Genomic DNA, 22,470 nt, shown 5'->3' on the forward strand with positions numbered 1-22,470 from the left:
GCTGAGTGGCTGGAATTCCAGATCTGCCTTATGGTATGTGTCAGCAACATGGCTGACCTCGACAGTCGCAAATAAGCCGTTTTAATCCAAACAAACATGTTGTTTGTGACCAAAGTACAAACATAGAAAACAAAAATATGTGTCCACATTCGACAGGTTATGTCGTATCAGTATAGCGGTGTCAATTACTGAGCCAATATTCTGATAAAGGGATGCTCTATGAAGATGATATAGCTGCTGGTGGCATCTTCTCGACTGGCGTTTCCTCTGTGAATGGAATGGCTCTCCCTTTGACGATACTACTTCTGAAACTGGAGGGGAGTTTTTCTGAGACAAAGCCTCCAGTTTCATAGGAACATGCCATCCTCGTTTGCAATGTAGGGGTTCAGGGAAGTGAAAACTTTTTGAATGAGTGCCATGTCTGAACAATTCTTATCTGAGGCCCGCGACTGCCAGCTGGTGGCTGAATGTGCCCGGCTCTGTGAGATGATGCCAAGCTAGTTGGCACACTGGAGAACTGGCATAGAGTGATCTAATGCCAAAACAACTCCGTGTGGTGCATATCCCACTTTCTCTCCTCTTCCATCTCCCTCATGGCCCATGTCTCAGTTTGAATTGACACGTGTTCACAACAGAAGTCTTAGTGAGATTCTCAACAACAGATGCCACCAGGTTGAGGCAAGAGGAGGTGGAAAGAGATTCAAGTTTGCAAACTCCAAACATTGAGATTTTACATAGTTCACATTCATGAATGGGTTACCAATAGTCATAGAGGTTATTTTAAGAGGTCAGTGAAGTCTTCTACCACTTGATTCCTCACCACTCTTAATCCAGGAAAACAAATCCCCCCCAAAAGAAAATAAAATTACCAAATTGCATAAACATAACTCAATTAAATGTACAACAAGGTTATTGGCTCTTTTGTGTTAAAGTGGAGTAGCATCTCCTACAACTCCACACCTTTTCCTGGACAGTGTAGCCTAACATCAAAATAAAGCACAGATACATCTGTGTTTTAAAGTAGTCAAGCATTGCAGAATGAAAAGGACTTGTTTGTACTATTGTTTATATATCCTGCAAATTTAACAAAACCTGGATTTTCAGTCTCAGATTGCTTTGTTCCGTGTTTCACAACCAGAACCCTAAAATCTAGCTCCAGTTTCCATTCGGAGTTTTATTGTGACGCACCGTCACAAGAATAACCGATGTTTGGGTAAGGTGAATATTTACATTAGCAGTAGGTTTGAATTACCAGGTTAGCCAACATTGCGCTCTTTGAGAAAATGGATATCGTTTAAACACACTAACATCGCATGTTAGAATGTAAAACACAGTCGGGTTTTCTCGCTAAAAATCACAGTCTTCACCAGCATGATCTAGCTAGCTGCTATTTATGAGCATATTCATTGAGTGGTGTTACGTTAGCTAGCCAGTTAGCTGCACCATTACCCCCATGTCCAAAGATCAAGTCAGAGTTACGTCACTGTATCTGTAAAAGCTAAACTGTATACCAAAGTGATTCAAGCAAAAACCAACAGTGTGCTCACACCACAAACGGATTATTATTCTGTGCCACTGCCTGTCCCTGAAGGATTTGTCCTTTCAAAATAAACAGCTTGGCATAGCAAGATATCAGAAATGTCAGAAATACAGTCTTATCACTATAGCAGGGATAGCGTCTATTCTTATGAAAACAATTTCACTTAGCCTATGTTAATTATGAATCTCTCTCAAAATGAACAGGTATTCCAATGTGACCATTGTGTGGCTTGACATCATGAGGATGGACTTTTTATGAGAATAACATTGGTAGCTTTGAGCAGCATAGTGTCCCATCATGTTGCCAGGGGAAGTACGTCACTCAGTCCCTCTGTGGCGCTCTGCTTTGGCCTCTGGCTGCTTGCAGTGTGAGGCAGGGCCAGGGAGATGGCTGCTGAGACAGGTCCTGAGGAGAGCCTACACCTCCACAAGAGCAAGGCAGGCTGCAGCAGGGGACAGTGCCCCTGTGTTTTCCAGAGCCCAAGTGTACCGGGACAAGCTGGCCATAGTGGACGACAGTGGGAGCCACAGCTATAGGGACTTGTACGGCAGTAGTAGGGGCCTGGCTGGGCGTATCAAGGCAGCTCTGGACTGTCCCTCTGGGGACCTGCAAGGGAAGCGCATCTCCTTCCTGTGCGCCAACGATGCCTCGTACACGGTAGCCCAGTGGGCATCCTGGATGTGTGGCGGCACGGCCGTGCCTCTCTACAGGGAGCACCCTCCGTCTGAGCTGGAGTACATCATCTCTGACTCCCAGAGCTCCCTGCTGGTGGCTGGGCAGCCGTACGCAGACACCATGGAGCCCCTCGCCCACAGACTGGGACTGCCCTACCTGCAGCTGCCCCCCACCTCCAGCCTCAGCTCCCTGCTGGAAGCCCCAGAGAACCAGCCTGAGCCTGGCATCACAGACTGGGCCCAGCGTCCTGCCATGATCATCTACACCAGCGGCACCACAGGCAGGCCCAAAGGGGTTCTCCACACTCACAGCAACATTCAGGCCATGGTAAATTGATTATTCAGTTGTTATATGCATGAATTGTGAGCATAAGATGAATACTATTGTTATTCTGTACACTGCTTTTTATCATAATGATGTACTGAGGCATGTTGAATATTTGATCAGTCTGAAGGTTGGACTGAATTTTGAAAGTTAAACTTCAGCTTTTTTAAAATTACTGATACTAACCAGGTTTCGATCCAACCTTTTCAGGGCTCCTGAGTGGTGCAGCAGTCTAAGGCACTGCATCTCAGTGCTTGAGGCGTCACTACAGACACCCTGGTTCGAATCCAGGCTGTATTACAACCGGCCGTGATTGGGAGTCCCATAGGGCGGCGCACATTTGGCCCAGCGTCGTATGGGTTTGGCCGGTGTAGGCCGTCATTGTAAATAAGAATTTGTTCTTAACTGACTTGCTTAGTTAAATAAAATAACAATTTAGAGTAAAGTACGTATCGGATAAAAGAATGTCATGACAGTCCTGATGGAAACATAATATTTTTCGGGAAACCTTCCAAACATCGACAAAACAAAATACGCTAGACAAGGTGTCGGTAAAATGAATAATGCAACAAATGTAGGTGGAAACGCTGATTAAATATTGATATAATAATCATCATATCAAAGTAAACTTAGAGTCACGTGAGGACATGTTGTGTGGTCCTCCCACTACAACTCGTTGGGAAACCATGCAGTTTATAAAGCTTCAGGTGAAATAAGTTATGATTAACTTCACAGGGTGGTGAAAGTGCAAGGTGATGAGCTTGATGCTGCTTTCAATGCTAAATATCGAGGGTCTTATTCTTCTGACATGATCACCGGAGCTTGGCTGCCGTTTGACAAATCAAAATAAATATCGCTCTTTTTTCCATAATCTCATCGTGTAGGCTATAACGCAAAATGTTTTGAGACAACTGTCAGTAGAGTTGAAAATGCAATGGTAACCCATTTAACTTTATATTTTTTTGGTACATGGAAATTTAACCGCAAAAAAACATGTTTATATGTACTTTGTCATCACGCACAGCCTTTTATCTGCAACAAGTCAATTAGATGGAAACACAACTCATATTGTTTTTTTATATAAGTATTTTTTAATATATTCGCATGAACACCTGTCGCCAATTGGATGGAAACGAAGTTAATGTTAGTCTTTTTTAAATGTTTTATTTCCTGGTGTCGGTACTGCGAACTTCAGAGAAGTCTTTTTCTCTTGAAGTATTAATAGGGTTTCTGCTGAGACATTTTTCTGTAGCCGTTTGGTAGTACGTAAGGGTGGGTTGTCGGGGGTTACACATACGACGGACACAGTGTCGTTTTGCTTTTGTTCCACATGAGCTTTCTGAATAATCTGCCAAATTATTTCATTACATGGGGCACTTCAGGCTGTGGAGGATTTATTTTGGTACATTTTCAACCAAAATTGACCTGCATGTCCAATAGAGTGGAAAATTAGATCACCCTCAATTAAGGAGCTTCATTTGGAAATGACAAGCCCAGGGAGGGAGCTCGGTGAGGGAACACGGAAGAGATGGTTCCTGGAAGGTTGAGCGCTTAGGGACACTATCCATTCCCTCTGCTCCTTCCAGCTATCTGGCCCTGCTCACTAAAGACAGGGGTTTACTCTCTTCTTGCACGGTGGTTACATTCATAATTATGTTTGATAAGGAGTGAAAAAACCTTCAGGCAGGACCACCATGAACGCTTTTGAGTGAGCTACCCATCATTATATAGAAAGGAAATGTCCAAAGAACTGGAAGGAAAACATTGTATGACCTAATAGCTCAGTGGATCTCTCATGTCTCCCTCTCTCCCAGGTTCAGGGTCTGGTGTCAGAGTGGGGCTGGTCCAGAGATGATGTCATCCTTCACACCTTGCCCCTGCACCACGTCCACGGCATCGTCAACAAGCTGCTCTGCCCTCTCTGGGTGGGTGCCACCACCGTCATGCTGCCTACCTTCCAGCCTCAGAAGGTACATTGCAACTATAGTACACTACTACTGGTACTACTACTTCTAACATGTTGTTTCAGTTGACTCCCACCTCATGTCCTGTCTGTGTGCTGTCAGGTATTCTACTGCAGTCTGCCTTGTGTGTGTTAGCAATAAGTAGTGCTCTGTAAGGGACTTGCGGGGATCCACTCCACAGACCAATGGAGACACACCGGGGTGGGAGGCGGGTGGGGAGTAGACGGGGGCTGCTGTTCAACCTTATCAGCTAGTTGTCAGCAATTGGCGCTAATTGTAGCAGGGTTGCTGTGCTGAAAGCACCGGGCCGGTAGTGTCAATAACAGAGCCTGGAGCTGAGATGACATGGACAGGTCCATGATGCCCCCTCTGCCTCATCCCGCCGGGCCGCTGGGGGTCAGGAGTAGAGGCAGCCAGGCAGGCAGTGCTCCCCCCCAGACTGTCACACTAAGCGTTTGGGGCTGGGTGATGGATTGCCCTGTGTGGCTTTGTATCTGACCACGCCAACTCACAGCACAGGCTTTAGAGCCAGATCAATCGATGAGGTGACATTGAAGGATGGTAGTGCTTGTTTGGAGGGGTGGTGGTGGAGTAGGTAAGGGGGGTGGTGTCAGAGGGATTTAAGGTCTAGGAGAACTTAATGGGAGTCAAGGGTATGATTGACAGGTAAGGGCTGTAGAGGACAACCAATAAAGAGGAGGTTTACTGTAGTATCAGAGCATTTCACTTTCTTTGTACCTCACCTGACCTTGTGTACAAAATAGACAGCATACGCTTTGCTCTCATCCCTAAGGACGCCTTGTAGATTTTTCTTTCATTTTCTTGAAGTCATGATGAGATACAAATCAATATACTGTAATATATTAATGTAGCTCCAGGCTTTTTCTGAGTGACTGTCTAATAGACCGGTTTGACATTTTACTGAGAGTACACTATATTTACAAACCTTGTAGACACCCCTTCAAATGAGTGGATTTGACTATTTCACCCGCACCCGTTGCTGATAGGTGTATAAAATCGGGCACACAGCCATGCAATCTCCATAGACAAACATTGGCAGTGGAATGGCCTTACTAAAGAGCTCAGTGTCTTTCAACCTGGCACCATCATAGGATGCCACCTTTCCAACAAGTCATCAAATTTCTGCCCTGCTAGAGCTGTCCCAGTCAACTGTAAGTGCTGTTATTGTGAAGTGGAAACATCTAAGAGCAACAACGGCTCAGCCACAAAGTGGTAGGCCACACAAGCTCACAGAACAGGACCGCTGAAACATGTACTGTAGCGTGTAAAAATTGTCTGTCCTTTGTTGCAACACTCACTACAGCGTTCCACACTGCCTCTGGAAGCAACATCAGCACAAGAAATGTTAGTATGGACTTTCATGAAATGGGTTTCCATGGTCGAGCAGCTGTACGTACACAAGCCTAAGATCACCATGCGCAATGCGAAGCGTCGGCTGGAAAGGTAAACGCTCGCCGCCATTGGACTCTTGAGCAGTGGAAGCGCATTCTCTGGAGTGATGAATCACACTTCACAATCTGGCAGTCCGACAGACGAATCTGGGTTTGGCGGATACCAGGAGAACACTAACTGCCCAATACATAGTGCCAAATGTAAAGTTTGATGACATTCCAGACGGTTCTGTGCTTCCAACTTTGTGGTAACAGTTTGGGGAAGGCCCTTTCCTGTTTCAGCCTGACAATGCGCCCGAGATCCCTACAGAAATGGTTTGTCGAGATCGGTGTGGAAGAACTTGACTGGCCTGCACAGAGCCCTGATCTTAACCCCATCGAACACCTTTGGGATGAATTGGAATGCTGATTGCGAGCCAGGCCTAATCGCCCAACATCAGTGCCTGACCTCGCTAATGGTCTTGTGACTGAATGGAAGCAAGTTCCCACAGCAATGTTCCAACATCTAGTTGGAAGCCTTCTTAGAAGAGTGGAGGCTGTTATAGCAGCAAAGGGGGGACCAACTCCATATTAATGCCCATGATCTTGGAATGAGATGTTCGACGAGCAGGTGTCCACAGACTTTTGGTCATGTAGTGTATGATAATTGTGAAAAATACATGCATTATTGCCTCTAATGGACATACCTGTGGTTGGAACTAGATGAAGGATAACCAGTACAGACCAGGAGACAGAGAAGGGAGGCTAGACATGGACATTGAGTGCTGACTGACTGAGGTAGTGTGTGTTTGTGTGTGCAGGGCTTTTTCTGGATCATAATGGGGCATAGCTGGTGGGTGTGGTTGCTATCCGGAAATTTTAGAGGCCCTCTTGTAGGCCGCAGTGACAAAATGTATCTGTTTAAAGCTAATTTCCGGATATTCTACACATTTTGCCATGAGGCTGAGAATTAAAGCACATTTCCAGCAATTCTACACATCTTACCTTTGGGCTGAGAGAACATTTGAGGTTTTAAAGCTAATTTCCTGCAATTCTACACATTTCACCATAGCTAATGCTATCTGAGTGACTCAAACATTATAACAAAATCAATGGGGGCCCCATGCCATGAAAAAAACACTCCTGAATGCATCATTGCATAACATTTTTGATTCTCCCTGACTGTCTAGCTTTTATTTTGGTGATTGTTAGTTCTCAAAGATGATCTTATTTAAAAATATATAGGTCTGTCTTTTCTACATTCTTTATATCTGGTTTTAGTTGTTTAAGTATCTGATAGGCTAATTGACATAATTTGAGTCAATTGGAGGTGTACCTGTGGATGTATTTCAAGGCCTACCTTCAAACTCAGTGCCTCTTTGCTTGACATCATGAGAAAATCAAAGAAATCTCCCAAGACTTCAGAAAAATAATTGTAGACCTCCACAAGTCTGGTTTATCCTTGGTAGCAATTTCCAAATGCCTGAAGGTACCACATTCATCTGTACAAACAATAGTACGCAAGTATAAATACCATGGGACCACGCAGCCGTCATACCACTCAGGAAGGAGATGCATTCTGTCTCCTAGAGATCAACGTGCTTTGGTGTGAAAAGTGCACATCAATCCCAGAACAACAGCAACGGACCTTGTGAAGATGCTGGAGGAAACGGGTACAAAAGTATCTACAGTGGGGCAAAAAAGTATTTAGTCAGCCACCAATTGTGCAAGTTCTCCCACTTAAAAAGACGAGTGAGGCCTGTAATTTTCATCATAGGTACACTTCAACTATGACAGACAAAATGAGAAAAAAAAATACAGAAAATCACATTGTAGGATTTTTAATGAATTTATTTGCAAATTATGGTGGAAACTAAGTATTTGGTCAATAACAATACTCCTTAACAGGTGTGCCTGTTAGGTGAGCCTGTTAATTTCTTTCCCTCTTAATGCGTTTGAGTCAATCAGTTGTGTTGTGACAAGGTGGGTGGGAATACAGATGATAGCCCTATTTGGTAAAAGACCAAGTCCATATTATGGCAAGAACAGCTCAAATAAGCAAAGAGAAACGACAGTCCATCATTACTTTAAGACATGAAGGTCAGTCAATACGGAACATTTCAAGGTACTTTGAAAGTTTCTTCAAGTGCAGTCGCAAAAACCTTCAACCTCCACATGAATGGAAGACCCAGAGTTACCTCTCCTGTTGAGGATAAGTTCATTAGTGTTACCAGCCTCAGAAATCGGCCAAATAAATGCTTCACAGAGTTCAAGTAACAGCCATATCTCAACAGCAACTGTTCAGAGGAGACTGTGAATCAAACTTTCATGGTCAAATTGCTGCAAAGAACCCACTACTAAAGAACACCACTAATAATAAGAGAATTGCTTGGGCCAAAAAACACGAGCAATGAACATTAGACCGGTGGAAATGTTTCTTTTGGTCTGGAGTCCAAAAGAAACATGTCTTTGTGAGACGCGGTGTGGGTAAACGGATGATTTCCGCATGTGTTTCCCACCGTAAAGCATGGAGGAGGAGGTGTTATGATGTGGGGGTGATTTGCTGGTGACACTGTCTGTGATTTATTTAGAATTCAAGGGGCACTTAACCAACATGGCTACCATAGCATTCTGCAGCGACACACCATCCCATCTGGTTTGGGCTTAGTGGGACTATCATTTGTTTTTCAACAGGACAATGACACAACACACCTCCAGGCTGTGTAAGGGCTATTTTACCAAGAAGGAGAGTGATGGAGTGCTGCATCAGATGACCTGGCCTCCACAATCCCCTGACCTCAACCAAATTGAGATGGTTAGGGATGAGCAGAGTGAAGGAAAAGCAGCCAGCATATGTGGGAACTCCTTCAAGACTGTTGGAAGCTGCTTGAGAGAGTGCCAAGAGTGTGAAAAGCTGTCATCAAGGCAAACGGTGGCTATTTAAAGAATCTCAAATATAAAATCTATTTTGATTTGTTTCACACGTTTTTGGTTACTACATGATTCCATATGTGTTATTTCATAGTTTTGATGTCTTCACTATTATTCTACAATGTAGAAAATAGTAAAAATAAAGAAAAACCCTTGAATGAGTAGGTGTTCTAAAACGTTTGACCGGAAGTGTGAGTGTTACCCTTCAAAAGTTTTTATTGAAACAATAATTGTGTCCTTCAAACTTTGCTTTCGTCAAAGAATCCTCCATTTGCAGCAATTACAGCTTTGCAGACCTTTGGCATTATATTTGTTGAGGTAATCTGAAGAGATTTCACCCCATGCTTCCTGAAGCACCTACCACAAGTTGGATTGGCTTGATGGCCACTTCATACGGTCAAGATGCTCCCACAACAGCTCAATAGTTTTGAGATCCAGTGACTGTGCTGACCACTCCATTATAGACAGAATACCAGCTGACTGCTTCTTCCCTAAATAGTTCTTGCATAGTTTGGAGCTGTGCTTTGGGTCATTGTCCTGTTGTAGGAGGAAAATCCCTTTTACCCTGTACAAATCTCTGACTTTACCACCACCAAAGCACCCCCAGACTATCACATTGCCTCCACCATGCTTGACAGATGGCGCCAAGCACTCCTCCAGCATCTTTTCACGAATGTTCTTCTTTGTGATCCAAACACCTCAAACTTAGATTTGTCTGTCCATAACATTTTTTTCCAATCTTCCTCTGTCCAGAGTCTGTGTTCTTTTGCCCATCTTAATTTTTTATTTTTATCGGCCAGTCTGAGATATGGCTTTTCTTTGCAACTCTGCCTAGAAGGCCAGCATCCTGGAGTCGCCTCTTCACTGTTGACATTGAGACCGGTGTTTTGCGGGTACTATTTAATGAAGCTGCCAGTTGAGGACTTGTGAGGCTTCTGTTTCTCAAACTAGACACTCTAATGAGCCTGTAATCGAAGCCACAAATGCTGATGCTCCAGATACTCAACACGTCTAAAGAAGGCCAGTTGTATTGCTTCTTTAATCAGCACAACAGTTTTCAGCTGGGCTAACATATTGTAAAAGGGTTTTCTAATGATCAATTAGCCTTTTAAAATGATAATCTTGGATGAGTTAACACAATGTGCCATTGAAACACAGGAGTGATGGTTGTTGATAGTGGGCTTCTGTACGCCTATGTAGAAATTCCACAAAAAAATCTGCCGTTTCCAGCTACAATAGTTATTTACAACATTAACAATGTCTACACTGTATTTCTGATCAATTTGATGTTATTTTAATGGACAGAAAATGTGCTTTTCTTTCAAAAACAAGGACATTATTAAGTGACCCCAAACTTTTGAATGGTAGTATGGTAGTGTATGTATGTATATATATATATATATATATATATATATATATATATATATATATATATATATATATATATATATATATATATATATATACACTGCTCAAAAAAATAAAGGGAACACTAAAATAACACATCCTAGATCTTAAATACTTTTTTCTTTACATAGTTGAATGTGCTGACAACAAAATCACACAAATATTATCAATGGAAATTTGGATTTGGAGTCACTCAAAATTAAAGTGGAAAACCACACTACAGGCTGATCCAACTTTGATATAATGTCCTTAAAACAAGTCAATGTAGGGGGGACATGACCCCCCCGTCCCCCCGCCCCGTCCCCAGTGACCGTTGCGCCCCTGGTTTTAATATATTATCATTAGCAATGGGTATATTAAAAAAACGGACTTAATTAACTTACTGTGTGAAGAAAAAATTAATTTGAAGCTCAACTTAATAGTGGTTGACCTGGTGAGTTAAGACAATCAGACAACCCCAAATGGGCACTTTCCTACATTTCCCCGCAGCAGGCCAGGTACTTCTATCACGTTGGGGGCGATGAAACAACGGAAGTGCACTCATTTTGAATTAAGGAAGCGAAGTGGGCATGAGGACCGTTGGGCGATGCGAGCATGGGATGTGAACAGGGCCAGAACCACAGTTGGGGAAAGTTGAACTTTATACTAATACTCAGAGAAATCGTGTTGCTATTGATCAATCGAAGCTCTCTATAGTTTCCAGCCACTATTGGATTGGGTTACCTAGCCTGCTTGCTAGCACCAACATGAGGGCAAAGCAAGCGTGGCTATCCAAATGTACGTGTTAAAAGGATCTCGCCCATGTCTTCGCCACACACTTCTCCCTTCTTGTCTCAACATTTTAAATCATACTCAAGTCACATTATCTTCACACATATTGTAGTTGCTTTTCACTAACAGCCACAACTCATTAATCAACTAGGCCTATTGCCATGTGCACTGCCCAAATTGCAGGCTTCCCAAATAGGCAGAGGCCTATAAAAGCTTATGATTTGAAACGATCCACAGCAAAAAAAAATGAGGAAGCTAATGATCCTCGACGCTTCTGTGGCTAAGTCATGCTTTCTGGTGAAGTATTTTGAATGATTTGATTTATTTCTGTATAGACTGTAAATAGGCCTATATAGCCTCATTTTGGCTAATGTATTTGCCATTTCTTTCCTGTTCTACTGGTTTTCATATCATCTTTATTTTCTTGTCCATGCAGAAGTAAAAAGCACAATCCCAGTCATATTAACAACCCATCTTCGTTGTTGCATCGTTAGATTTCCCCCTCTAAGTTTCTAACTGATATTTCCATTCCTGTCACATATGGAACATCTCTCATCAGGTGAACTGTTTAGAATGGTGTTTTCCCACTAATTGCATTTTGGCAAATATTTTATTGGCTTCTTCATTACAGGAGTTGCATGTTCTGTTCAGATGAATTACCATAATCTAAATGTGATTTATTTTGTTCTGAGCACAGTGGGTAGACACCCTAATTGGTTACACAACCAATTCATATGGGTCCGGTAAATTTCTCAAATGGCCTGTAAATTAAAATCTTCCCGGTCACGTTGTCCGGCGCAACATGTTCCTAACAGAAACCCTGGTGTGTCTGTGTGAGTGGATGGAGGGATGGTTGGAGGTCCCTGTGCATGACTGTCTCTGACCCCAGAGGAAGGAAGGAGTGCTCTGCTCGGTCGATCAAGCAGAGGAGTGGGTGTGTGGCTCCAGCAGGCCCCCAGTGTCCGGTCTGGAGCGTGAAATGTCGAGCTCTGCTGGTCGGTACCAAAAGCCCTGGTCTGCCTTAAAAAGCCTATGTAAATTATGATCGCCCCTACGGGGAATTATTTTTCGCAAATTCGCAACAAATCAAGATATTTTCATATTTTGACTACTACATTTGTCATCACATAGGATCACGTGCTGACAGTGTTGCCATCTTAGCGACTTTGTCGGTATATTTAGCGAGTATTCAGACCCCTCTAGCGACACATTTTCAAAAAATCGACTATCGACAAATCTGCAACTTTTTGTGGTGTTATTGGAGATTTTAGGAGACTCAGGTGAAAGCATGTATCGTTCTTACTCTTCTCAACGAGCAGCGGGTGCTGCCGTGGGCCCCACCCCTGTCCCAAAGCACCCACAGGCTGCCCAGTCCTTGCGCAGCAGTCCCTCCCAGCTGCAGTCAGAGCAGGAGATGTTCACCCCTGCTTTCACAGACTCTACTGCTGCTACCCACTTCAAAGTGCACAGAAATGGTGTTCTAGCACCATACTTTCTGAAAAAGTTGTTCGCGGATGTGGGTGAGCAGCGTTTCAGCCTCCTCGATGAGTCCACAGATGTGGTTGACCAGCGTTTCAGCCTCCTCGATGAGTCCACAGATGTGGTTGACCAGCGTTTCAGCCTCCTCGATGAGTCCACAGATGTGGTTGACCAGCGTTTCAGCCTCCTCGATGAGTCCACAGATGTGGGTGACCAGCGTTTCAGCCTCCTCCTCGATGAGTCCACGGATGTTAAGTGTTTCTAAGTACCTGGGGGTTGTGATAAGGTACTTTAGTGACACCAAGCAGACAATTGTATCAACATTTCTGGGGCTTGTCGAGTTGGAGGGAGGAGATGCCAAATCTATAGCCCGTGCTGTTGTGGCTTTCCTCGAAGTGTTGTCTTAAAAAAGAGAAACTCCTGGGGATAGGGACTGACAATGTCTCTATTATGACGGGGATTAACAATGGGGTCCATAAAGTGCTAAAGGAGTATGGCCTCAAATATCTGGTTCTTATTCGCTGTGTGTGCCACTCTCTGCAGCTCGCTGTAAGTCATGCTTCCAATGACACCATCCCTGTAGTGTGGAGTACTTGGTACGAGAGACTTATAACTGGTTTTCAGTGTCTCCAAAGCGCAGGGAGGCCTACAAGGCCATATATGAGACCATCAACTGTGGGGGGAAACCTTTACAGATAACCAGGGTGTGTGCCACATGTTGGCTCTCCATTGAACCCGCGGTTTCACGCATTTTGGACCAGTGGGAGGAGCTTAGGCTGTATTTTTCAGTCACCAAGGCTGTTTTATTTTTGAACAGTCACCAAGTCCAGTGAACACTGCAACGTGGCTGAGGTTTTATACTCCAAGTCCAGTGAACACTGCAACATAGCTGAGGTTTTATACTCCATGTACAGTGATCCTCAAAACATATTGTATATGACTTTTTTGAAGTCAGTGCTGGGTGAGGTACAGTAGTGCTGGGTGAGGTACAGTAGTGCTGGGTGAGGTACAGTAGTGCTGGGTGAGGTACAGTAGTGCTGGGTGAGGTACAGTTGGCCATCAAGGCTTTTGAGGGAGAGCATGTAGCTCCTCTTAAGCAACTTGTCAGCTTGGTTAGCCTGATCAAGTCTTTGAGCAACAAGGTGCTGAATACACTGACAAATGTTGATGTACTCAAAGGGCCAATAGATGGATACATCAGTCCCAAACCATACCTTGGTTACCTTTTGGAGTCTAAGGCAGCTGAGCTCCACCTTGCGCCTGAGGATGAAACAATATCCAAAAGCGGTGAGTAGCCTTCACCATCTCCCTCACTAATGAGTTGAGGGTGAGACTGCAGGACAACATCGAAGCATTGCAGTACATGTCAGTTTTCAATGTGGAGGAAACTCTAAAGCACAATAAGAGCCCTGGAGAAATAGAAAAAAATAGCCAAGCTCCTTGGCTACTCCCCTACAGAGATAGACAAGATTGTCCAGCAATGGCTTGCCATCCATCTTAGTAAATTGAATGAGACAAAAAACACACTGGGCTTCTGGAGTGAGATTTGGAAGTTCAGGGATGCAGCTGAAATCAACCCGTTTCAAGAACTTGCCATGGCTGCCGTGTCTGTGTTGTCATTGCCACACTCGAATGCTGAAGTCGAGAGAGTATTCAGCCAGATGAGAGTGGTAGAAAGCAAACTTAGAAATCCGATGTCCTTGCAGACCCTTAACTCCATCCTGTACATTCGATATGGACCGAAGCTGTCTGGTGAGGCTTGCTATGATGAGCACCAGCTGCCTGATAATGTTTTGCAGCTTTTTGGCACATCAGCTGCTTACTCATTTAAGTCAGCTCCCTCAGTTGCTGAACCTGCCATTGAGAGCCTTGACCAAAATGACGATGGCCCACTCTTTCTGTGAGCCAGCACAGCCTGTGTGTGTGTGGAGGGGGGTCTGGAAAAAACAAACAATTAACCTGAATTAGGGCCAGATTAGTTAAACTAATTTTCTCACATTGCCATTGACAGTTTTTTCTATTGTCTCTTTTTGGTCCATTTAGATTGTTAATGTAGATTTTATACAAAAAAATGTAAAAAATGTTATGGTTAAAAATGTTAATGTTTTACTGTGACTTGTTGTAGGCTCCTAAGCGGACCATAAGGTTAAAAACCAAACCAAATTAAGAAAACTAAACAAAAAAACAGAAAAAAAAAAATGTAATTAAATAACAAATTAAATAAAAAAACTAAGTAACTCCGCCAGAGTGTCTCTTTTGGATCACTTTTGCCGGTCCCAAGCCCGGATAAACGAGGAGGGTTGGAATTGTGACATTAAAAAAAACAAGAATCGACAGAAGAAAGTTCATTTGTAGTTCTAAACATATTTAGGGTGTTTTTTACTCACTTTTTGTCTCTCCCACGACGTTATTCCTCTCTCCTACAGTGTCCATCACAATTACATGCACCTGGCCAATTATGCAAATTAGGTGAAAATGTTATTGAGCGACTTTTAGGACAGCCAATAGCTACTTTCCTTACTGAGGAGTTGGCAACACTGCGGGCTGACACAGACCAATTATGGTCCGACAGGCTATGAGGAGGCTCGCGGCAGGTAGCCTAGTGGTTAGAGCGTTGGACTAGTAACCAAAAGGTTGCAAGATCAAATCCCTGAGCTGACAAGGTAAAAATCTGTCAAATCTGTTAACTCAATGTTCCTAGGCCGTCATTGAAAATAAGAATTTGTTCTTCACTGACTTGCCTAGTTAAATAAAGGTAAAACATTTTTTTTTTAAATGCCATAGACGTTAAGGTTGACTCTCTCAGGCAGGATTAAAAGGATTACATCGACCATGATCCTTTGCTAGTTATGGTCACTTTAACCATGATTCTTAGCGATTTTTTGGGGGGGTGCCATTCAGCCTCATTCAGCAATATGGCGCGCTTCAAATACTTCCGGCTTCGTGCGCCATCGGGAGATTTCCATAGGAATACGTGGATGACGTCAGTGCTAGCACTATCTACTGGTTGTAATGTCAGTGGGCTCCAGCCATGAGTACAGTAGGAGAGATAACAGAACATACCAGGACTGGAATCATGGACCAGAGGCCAGGAGAGCAGAGGACTTGAGGTTAATGGCTGAGAGTTCATGATCCATCCTCACACAACTGAACTGACTGCAGCATTACGTGGTGGTGGAGAAAAGGTATTGACTACAGGGCTAGTAGAGAGTAGCTGGGTGCTGCTGGGTTAATGGCTGTTTGGGATGCAGGCTGCAGCTGAGGGTCTCCAACATACACTCCCCCAGGTGGAGGGCAGCTCTTTGACGGACATAAATTGGCTTTTCCCCCCCTCCTGAGTGGCTGCTGGGGGAAACGCTCCACTGCGCTTGATAGACACGGCCCAGAATGCCCAGAACAGACACAGGAAATAATATTCCCCTCTGAACCCAGCTATCTAGTCTGTCCGTGTGTGCGCGTGGTTGTGGATGTGTGTGGCTGAGCAGATAGATAAAGTTTTGTGAGTTTGTGTGAATAGATGGGTCTCTGTGGGATAGTCCACACTTCTGCCTGTTTATTTAATACATCATTTTTAAACCTTCATCTATTTTGATATTGCAATATTTAGAGCTTGATGAAGGGAAGAGGAGCGACGAAGCAGGTAAGTTGAGAAGGGGGAGAAAGCTTAAGGGAGTAGGAAGTAGAAGAGGGTGAGTTAAGAGGACAGGGAGGAGGGGAAGTTGAGAAATTGGTGGCAGATGAGGAGGGAATCTGTGTGGGGGGGTGATGGAGTGAGGGACAGACAGAGGAAGACTGATAAGAGTAGGGGCAGTGAAGCAGGAAATTATGAAATGGAGAGAGTGAGAGTGTGTGAGAGAGGGAGGGAGAATGAGGAAGAATGAGGGAGGAGGTTCTAGGAGGGAGAGACGTGCACGTGCCTCCCAAGGGGGACAGAGCCAAGGAGAATCTGTCGTTCACCTTCAATTAATTCACACTGTCCTCCCACTGTGTGTTGGGGGTGCAGCCAGGCGTGCCGGGGGTGTGTATGAGGGACTCGTAATATCTGTGTGTATGTGTTTGTATGTGTGCATACTGTGTAAGTAGCTTTGTCCTTGCGTGAGTGTATGCGAGGCGCTTATGTATAAATGTGTAGCCATATATCAGTTATTCTCTGTTTATGTGCATCTGTCTCTGTGTACGAAAGAGGAGGAGGAGGAGGAGGAGGGCGACTGCCCCTGGGCTCCTTCACAAATGCTCTTGGAACACATTTGTAAAAAAAATATATATAAAAAAATACATGTAAAGGGTATTTTTAAAAGGCAAACGTGACCCAGCGTTACGACTGACCTCAATAACATTCCTGTTGAATTCCTCTCTAAGCTGTTAGACTGACCTTTGCCGATCCTGTCAACGTTTTTGTAATAAACTCGCCTGTTGACAGTTTTCATCTTTAGCCAGGCCCTCGCCTCGCTCTTCATTCACTGTAAATAATGTACCCACAATACCATGGCACCCTATCTATCTGCTTTACATATTGTGATCTGGATGTGATGGTTTTGTTGGTATTAATATGGGGTGGCTAATCAATCTACGCACAATGTAAGAGACTGTTTCTGACCCCCTCCCTCCCCCTCAGGTATGGGAGGTCCTGCTCAGCTCCAAGGCTCCTATGGTGACTGTGTTCATGGCTGTTCCAACCATCTACTCCAAGCTGATCCAGCACTATGAGCAGCACTTCACCCAGCCACGCGTCCAGGACTTTGTCAGGGCTGCCTGCAAGGAGAGAATCAGGTAACAAGAACCTTGTAGTCTACTTATACTAGTGTCAATACCACAGGAAAGGAGTAGATCGCCATCAGTAGCAGTATCATAATATTCATATAAGTGGACGATTATCTTTAACAAGCTCATTGCTTATCTATTGTGATGAAATTGCATTCTTACAAGACATCTTCAGAGCGAATGGGTTCTCATGAATCTGGACAGTGGTTTCTCATTCCTTCAGAGAGTGAAGCGATAGTTTGAAGGGGAAGGGATATGTGTCAGAGATCAAAGGGATGGGTTTTTAAAAAGAGACGGGGCTTTGTAGTGAGATGTGACAGATGCTTTCTCCAAATGTACCAGGGCTTATGCTCAAGAGGGCGAAGTGAAGAAAGCAGTGGGACGCGGTAAATAGAATAGAGTTATAAACTCTATATAAAGCCCAGCACTTATGTTACCTCAACCTAAAGTTGCAAAGCTACCGGTCATTTACCAAAGTGACCTGAATCTTCTGTGATTTCGGTAATTAACAGAACATTTAAGGTAACTTTGATCATGTATAATTGAATAACTTTTTTTTTTTAATGTTCATATAAAGTATACATGTTTTTATGCTTCTAGCAGATAGACCATTTAGTTCCAGAGAAAATGGCCTAATTAATGAAAAAAGCATCTAATCAACAATGGCATTGTTTTTAATGAACTCTGCAACTCTTGAAACTATTTACTTTTTTCACAATTGCCACCAGTTTGGCGCCAAAACATTTACAACAAAGACATATTGACATAGTAAAATAAATAAATATTCATGCTGAAACCCCCCTCTGATTTGGCCTCGATTTTCGATAAGAAATGCAGCGGCACTGACTGAAACAAGCCAAACAAGGGTTAGGTGTGGTTTAATGGAGGTGTCAAGGGGTGTGGTTTAATGGAGGTGTCAAGGGGTGTGGTTTAATGGAGGTGTCAAGGGGTGTGGTTTAATGGAGGTGTCAAGGGGTGTGGTTTAATGGAGGTGTCAAGGGGTGTGGTTTAATGGAGGTGTCAAGGGGTGTGGTTTAATGGAGGTGTCAAGGGGTGTGGTTTAATGGAGGTGTCAAGGGGTGTGGTTTAATGGAGGTGTCAAGGGGTGTGGTTTAATGGAGGTGTCAAGGGGTGTGGTTTAATGGAGGTGTCAAGGGGTGTGGTTTAATGGAGGTGTCAAGGGGTGTGGTTTAATGGAGGTGTCAAGGGGTGTGGTTTAATGGAGGTGTCAAGGGGTGTGGTTTAATGGAGGTGTCAAGGGGTGTGGTTTAATGGAGGTGTCAAGGGGTGTGGTTTAATGGAGGTGTCAAGGGGTGTGGTTTAATGGAGGTGTCAAGGGGTGTGGTTTAATGGAGGTGTCAAGGGGTGTGGTTTAATGGAGGTGTCAAGGGGTGTGGTTTAATGGAGGTGTCAAGGGGTGTGGTTTTATGGAAGTGTCAAGGGGTGTGATTTAATGGAGGTGTCTTTGTGTGTTTGCAGGTGACAAGTGTTTGTACATTCACTCTGCCAAAACAGTACACAGTTGCAGTCACTCACCTTTCTAGATAACTTGAAACAGTCAAACCAGGTCTTGAAGTCACATAGGTTAGCTTGTACTAGACAACTTCTTTCTCCAATTAGCTTCAGCCGGCTGGTGTGCGACCGTGGCAAAGTAGGTTTGACATTGGATAGCCTATCTGTGGGGCTAGTTAGGGACCTTAAAATAAATTACACAATGTGAGTAGGACAAAATGATCATATTGCACATTAAATGCTTTCAATATTGTATATGAACTTCTACAATTAAAGTTGGTTTGAGGTTTTGTCATTTTAAAATATTGTCCAATGTACATTGTGTAATTTACTGATGGTCCTTCACTAGCCCCATAGGGAACGTCAAACCAAATTGGCAATGGGCATTAGGATTGGGTCGCGTGCAGCTGCTCTCCGAATGAATGATTACTTGCGTGCTGTGGGCATTTGGGCAAGATTCAAATAAACCTAAGGAAAACTGGTATAGTAGCCTTCATTCCGTGACATACCATTTTATCCCATCATCTCGCAAATCTCTGTTTTGGATGAGACTGACTTTATGACCAAAATGATCCTATTTACACTTTGTAGTCAATCTTGACACTGGAATATATGTTTCTGACTCATCGATGCCACTTGGGCTGTTTTCAAAGCGTTTAAGGGTAATGGCTTTTTCATCCAAAAAAATAGGCCGCCAGATGGGGAATCCTGGGATAAAGTTTTACAGCTTTGTCAAATGTTTGTTGTTAATCATCTTATTTGTTTATTTGACATGTGATAAGGCCACACAGAGGGCCAGAGATCATTAGACACCTGTAATGATGTGAAGTACTCCAAAAGGCCACTAGATGTCATCTTGTAAAATTCACCCAAAAACTTGAAAGTCACCAACATTCTGGTAGTTGACTAGTAAACTTAGAAAGTTTACAGTAATATACCCTCCCTTTGCAACCCTACGCCAACCTGAAGCTACTCCAGTCAATGCTAAGGGCATTGAAAAGAGATGGCTTCATCAGAGCCTGGGGCTTTTACTGAGTGTGACCCAGACTGGCCCCTCTGTCCCCAGGCTGATGGTGTCTGGCTCGTCCGCCCTGCCCCAGCCCACCCTGCTACGCTGGGAGGAGATCACAGGACACACCCTGTTGGAACGCTACGGCATGACAGAGATAGGCATGGCCCTGTCCAACCCCCTGAAGGGTCCTCGCATCCCAGGTACACACACACACACACACACACACACACACCATTGACCACCACCATTTTCCTTTGTACAGTGATGTCATAACCTCACACACATCCAGAAACTGTATGACAGTGAGACTGTCTTTAATTCATATTACAACATGCAGACAGTCGTTAGGCTCTGTTGGAGCGCTGTCTTTTTGTCCTGTCTGACAGTTGTCTCAGTTGTCTGAGGAACATGGTGTTGATCAGACTATTTCTGTCTGGTTTACCTATGTTCTTATTCCAGGTGGTTTAGTATCAAAGCTCTATGCTGCTGTTGTTGTTGTTTCTGGTTCGATCCTCCGGTGACTGGAGGGCTGTGTTCCTTTCTTCAGTCTTTCCATTCCCCTTCTAGTCTTTTGAGTGGAGGATCTTGAAAGCAGCGGTATGACAAGGCAGGCTAATTTGACTGTCTGTAGCCCAGCTAATGCGGTCTCTGTTGTTGTGAGCGCCTGTTTGAAATAAAGAGGCAGGCTCTATTTAATCCTGGGAGGTGGTTATTAAGACCAGCTCTGAGACGCTGCGGTCGCATCGACGTCTTTCCAGCAGCAGTCTATGAGACGCTTGTGGAAGAGCGCATGTGATGCTGTCGCCTTTTTAAAGTAGGTTAAACAAATCAATAACGACCACAGAGCTCTCAGAAAAGAACACTTTTCCTCCACGGCACACCGCCCCTTCAAAACAACTGTCAACTGTTAACCAATCAAATTGTGTTTTATTATGAATTTATTTATGACAATCTATTGAAGACATGTATTTGTTATTTTATGAGTGAGTATACACACAGTTGTGTAATAATACACAAATAATGGTCATATTTGTATCGTGTTGGTGGTTGTAATTTGATTCATGTTTGGCTTCACACTGAGGAGCAGGCTATACCCTAAAGCTATCTCTCTCTTAAGCTATTCATCTCCATCTCATTTGTATTTTTTCTTTCATCCTGCCCCCCCCCTTCTTTTGTTTCCCCATCTAACACCAGCCCTGGCAGGAGACACATGTCCCCTTTCAGCAGAATGACTTTGAGCATCTCAACCTCCACCCTTTCACTTCACACCCTTTCCCCCCTCCCCCTTCTCTCCTCTCCCCTCTCCATCCCACTTTCTCCCTTCCCTGTGCTTTGTGTTTAGGGGAGGTTGTGGGGAGGTTGTTAGGGGGTTTGAGCAGCAGTGCTCCAGCAGGGCACCAGGGGGCGCAGGGCTGTCAGCTCCCCAGGGCAGTCCAGAGAGAGCACAGTGTGAAGGAAGGCTGCTGAATTATGCATGGGGAAGGCAGGCGTGGAGCTGCACCGCACACAGCTCTCTGCTCCTCTCCCTTCCTCCATCCTCTCCTTTTCCTCCTCCTCTCTGCCTGGCTGGTCTCATTTGAAAACTCTAGCTGGCAGGTTGTGTGTGTGGCTGCCTGGCTGGCTGGCATGGCTGATGCTGCAGTCGTAATTAGAGGTTCAGATGGGCCCACTGATGGAGCCTTGTTAATGGGCCTCTGTGCAGTCAGGGGAGCCATTGTGTTTCTGACAGGGCTGTCGCCACAGGGCCGGCTACATTCCACTACACACACACACACACACACACGCGCGCACACACACTCCTACTGTATATCTATAAAGCTATATTAATTCAACTCTGCTTTAATAGGCGTGAAGAAAAGGGCAGTAATGAGGACGTCAGCATAATAAGATGTTATCTTATTCCTAATACCACTGGAATGTTGTTGTTGTTATTGTTTGAATTGATTATTTTTGAGGGCTGCTGTTGGGCGTATCATTTCATTAGTCGTTTCCAGCTGTCACTCAACGACCTTATGTCCCTCTCAGTGCTGTCCTCATTCCCCTGCATGGTTAGTAATTGTACCCTGTGTGGAATGTGGGTAGAACACAGCTCTGTAATATTCCTGTCTTCTATTTAGAGTTTCTAGTCACTCGTTTAGCCCTCGTCCCCTTTTTGTAATTCCCCTCCAGTCTTTCTGTTCTGCCTGTAGCCTTTGAAGTGGCAGTCAATCTCAATTCTCAGTAAAGTAACAGTGACCTGAATGTTACATGGCTCCAAAATATGTCTGGCCACCCTCCTGAATGGAGAGAAAAAGCGAGGGAGACAGAGAGGGGAAGAGAGAGAGATTGCTCAGGCTCAAGTATAAATGGATTTTGGTTAGTTTTGTGATTGAGGAGAGAAAGCTCTTTTTATCACCCCGTCGTTGGCAGCTTTCTGCTGTGTTTGGAGGGTGAGGAGGAATGAGGACACGCTGACGATTACCCAGCACACTGGGAAACAACCCTGGGAGAAAAACTAAAAGACAGGGACCAAGATGGACGTCATCCTCTCACACAAAAACAACTCAAATGAAGGGGACAGGAGGGACAGGAAGTGACTTTCGAGAGAAGACAGATATAAACTAGGCTGGTCTGGTTTTGAAACAATGGGAGGATAGTTTGTATCTCTGTGTTTCTCGCTCTGCTGATGAAGTGGAAATGGAGTGTGTTTGATTGGCATTGCCA

General features: G+C 44.1%; 1 protein-coding gene across 2 annotated transcripts in view; it reads left to right on the top strand.

The window, feature by feature from the left end:
• Window positions 1-1,065: 1,065 nt before the first annotated feature.
• Window positions 1,066-22,470, top strand: part of acsf3 (acyl-CoA synthetase family member 3) — a 36,116-nt gene continuing 14,711 nt past the window's right edge. The window contains exons 1-5 of one of the 2 annotated variants that reach the window (XM_024439994.2): window positions 1,066-1,213; window positions 1,744-2,542; window positions 4,354-4,509; window positions 17,098-17,252; window positions 19,822-19,967. In XM_024439994.2, the coding sequence (XP_024295762.1) occupies window positions 1,838-2,542; window positions 4,354-4,509; window positions 17,098-17,252; window positions 19,822-19,967 (1,162 nt within the window). In that variant the 5' untranslated portion in view covers window positions 1,066-1,213; window positions 1,744-1,837. Of the gene's footprint in view, window positions 1,219-1,743; window positions 2,543-4,353; window positions 4,510-17,097; window positions 17,253-19,821; window positions 19,968-22,470 lie in introns of both variants that reach the window. The other variant, XM_024439995.2, reaches the window with a different exon arrangement.

This window comes from Oncorhynchus tshawytscha, linkage group LG12 (genome assembly GCF_018296145.1).
Source record: "Oncorhynchus tshawytscha isolate Ot180627B linkage group LG12, Otsh_v2.0, whole genome shotgun sequence".
Lineage (NCBI taxonomy): Eukaryota > Metazoa > Chordata > Actinopteri > Salmoniformes > Salmonidae > Oncorhynchus > Oncorhynchus tshawytscha.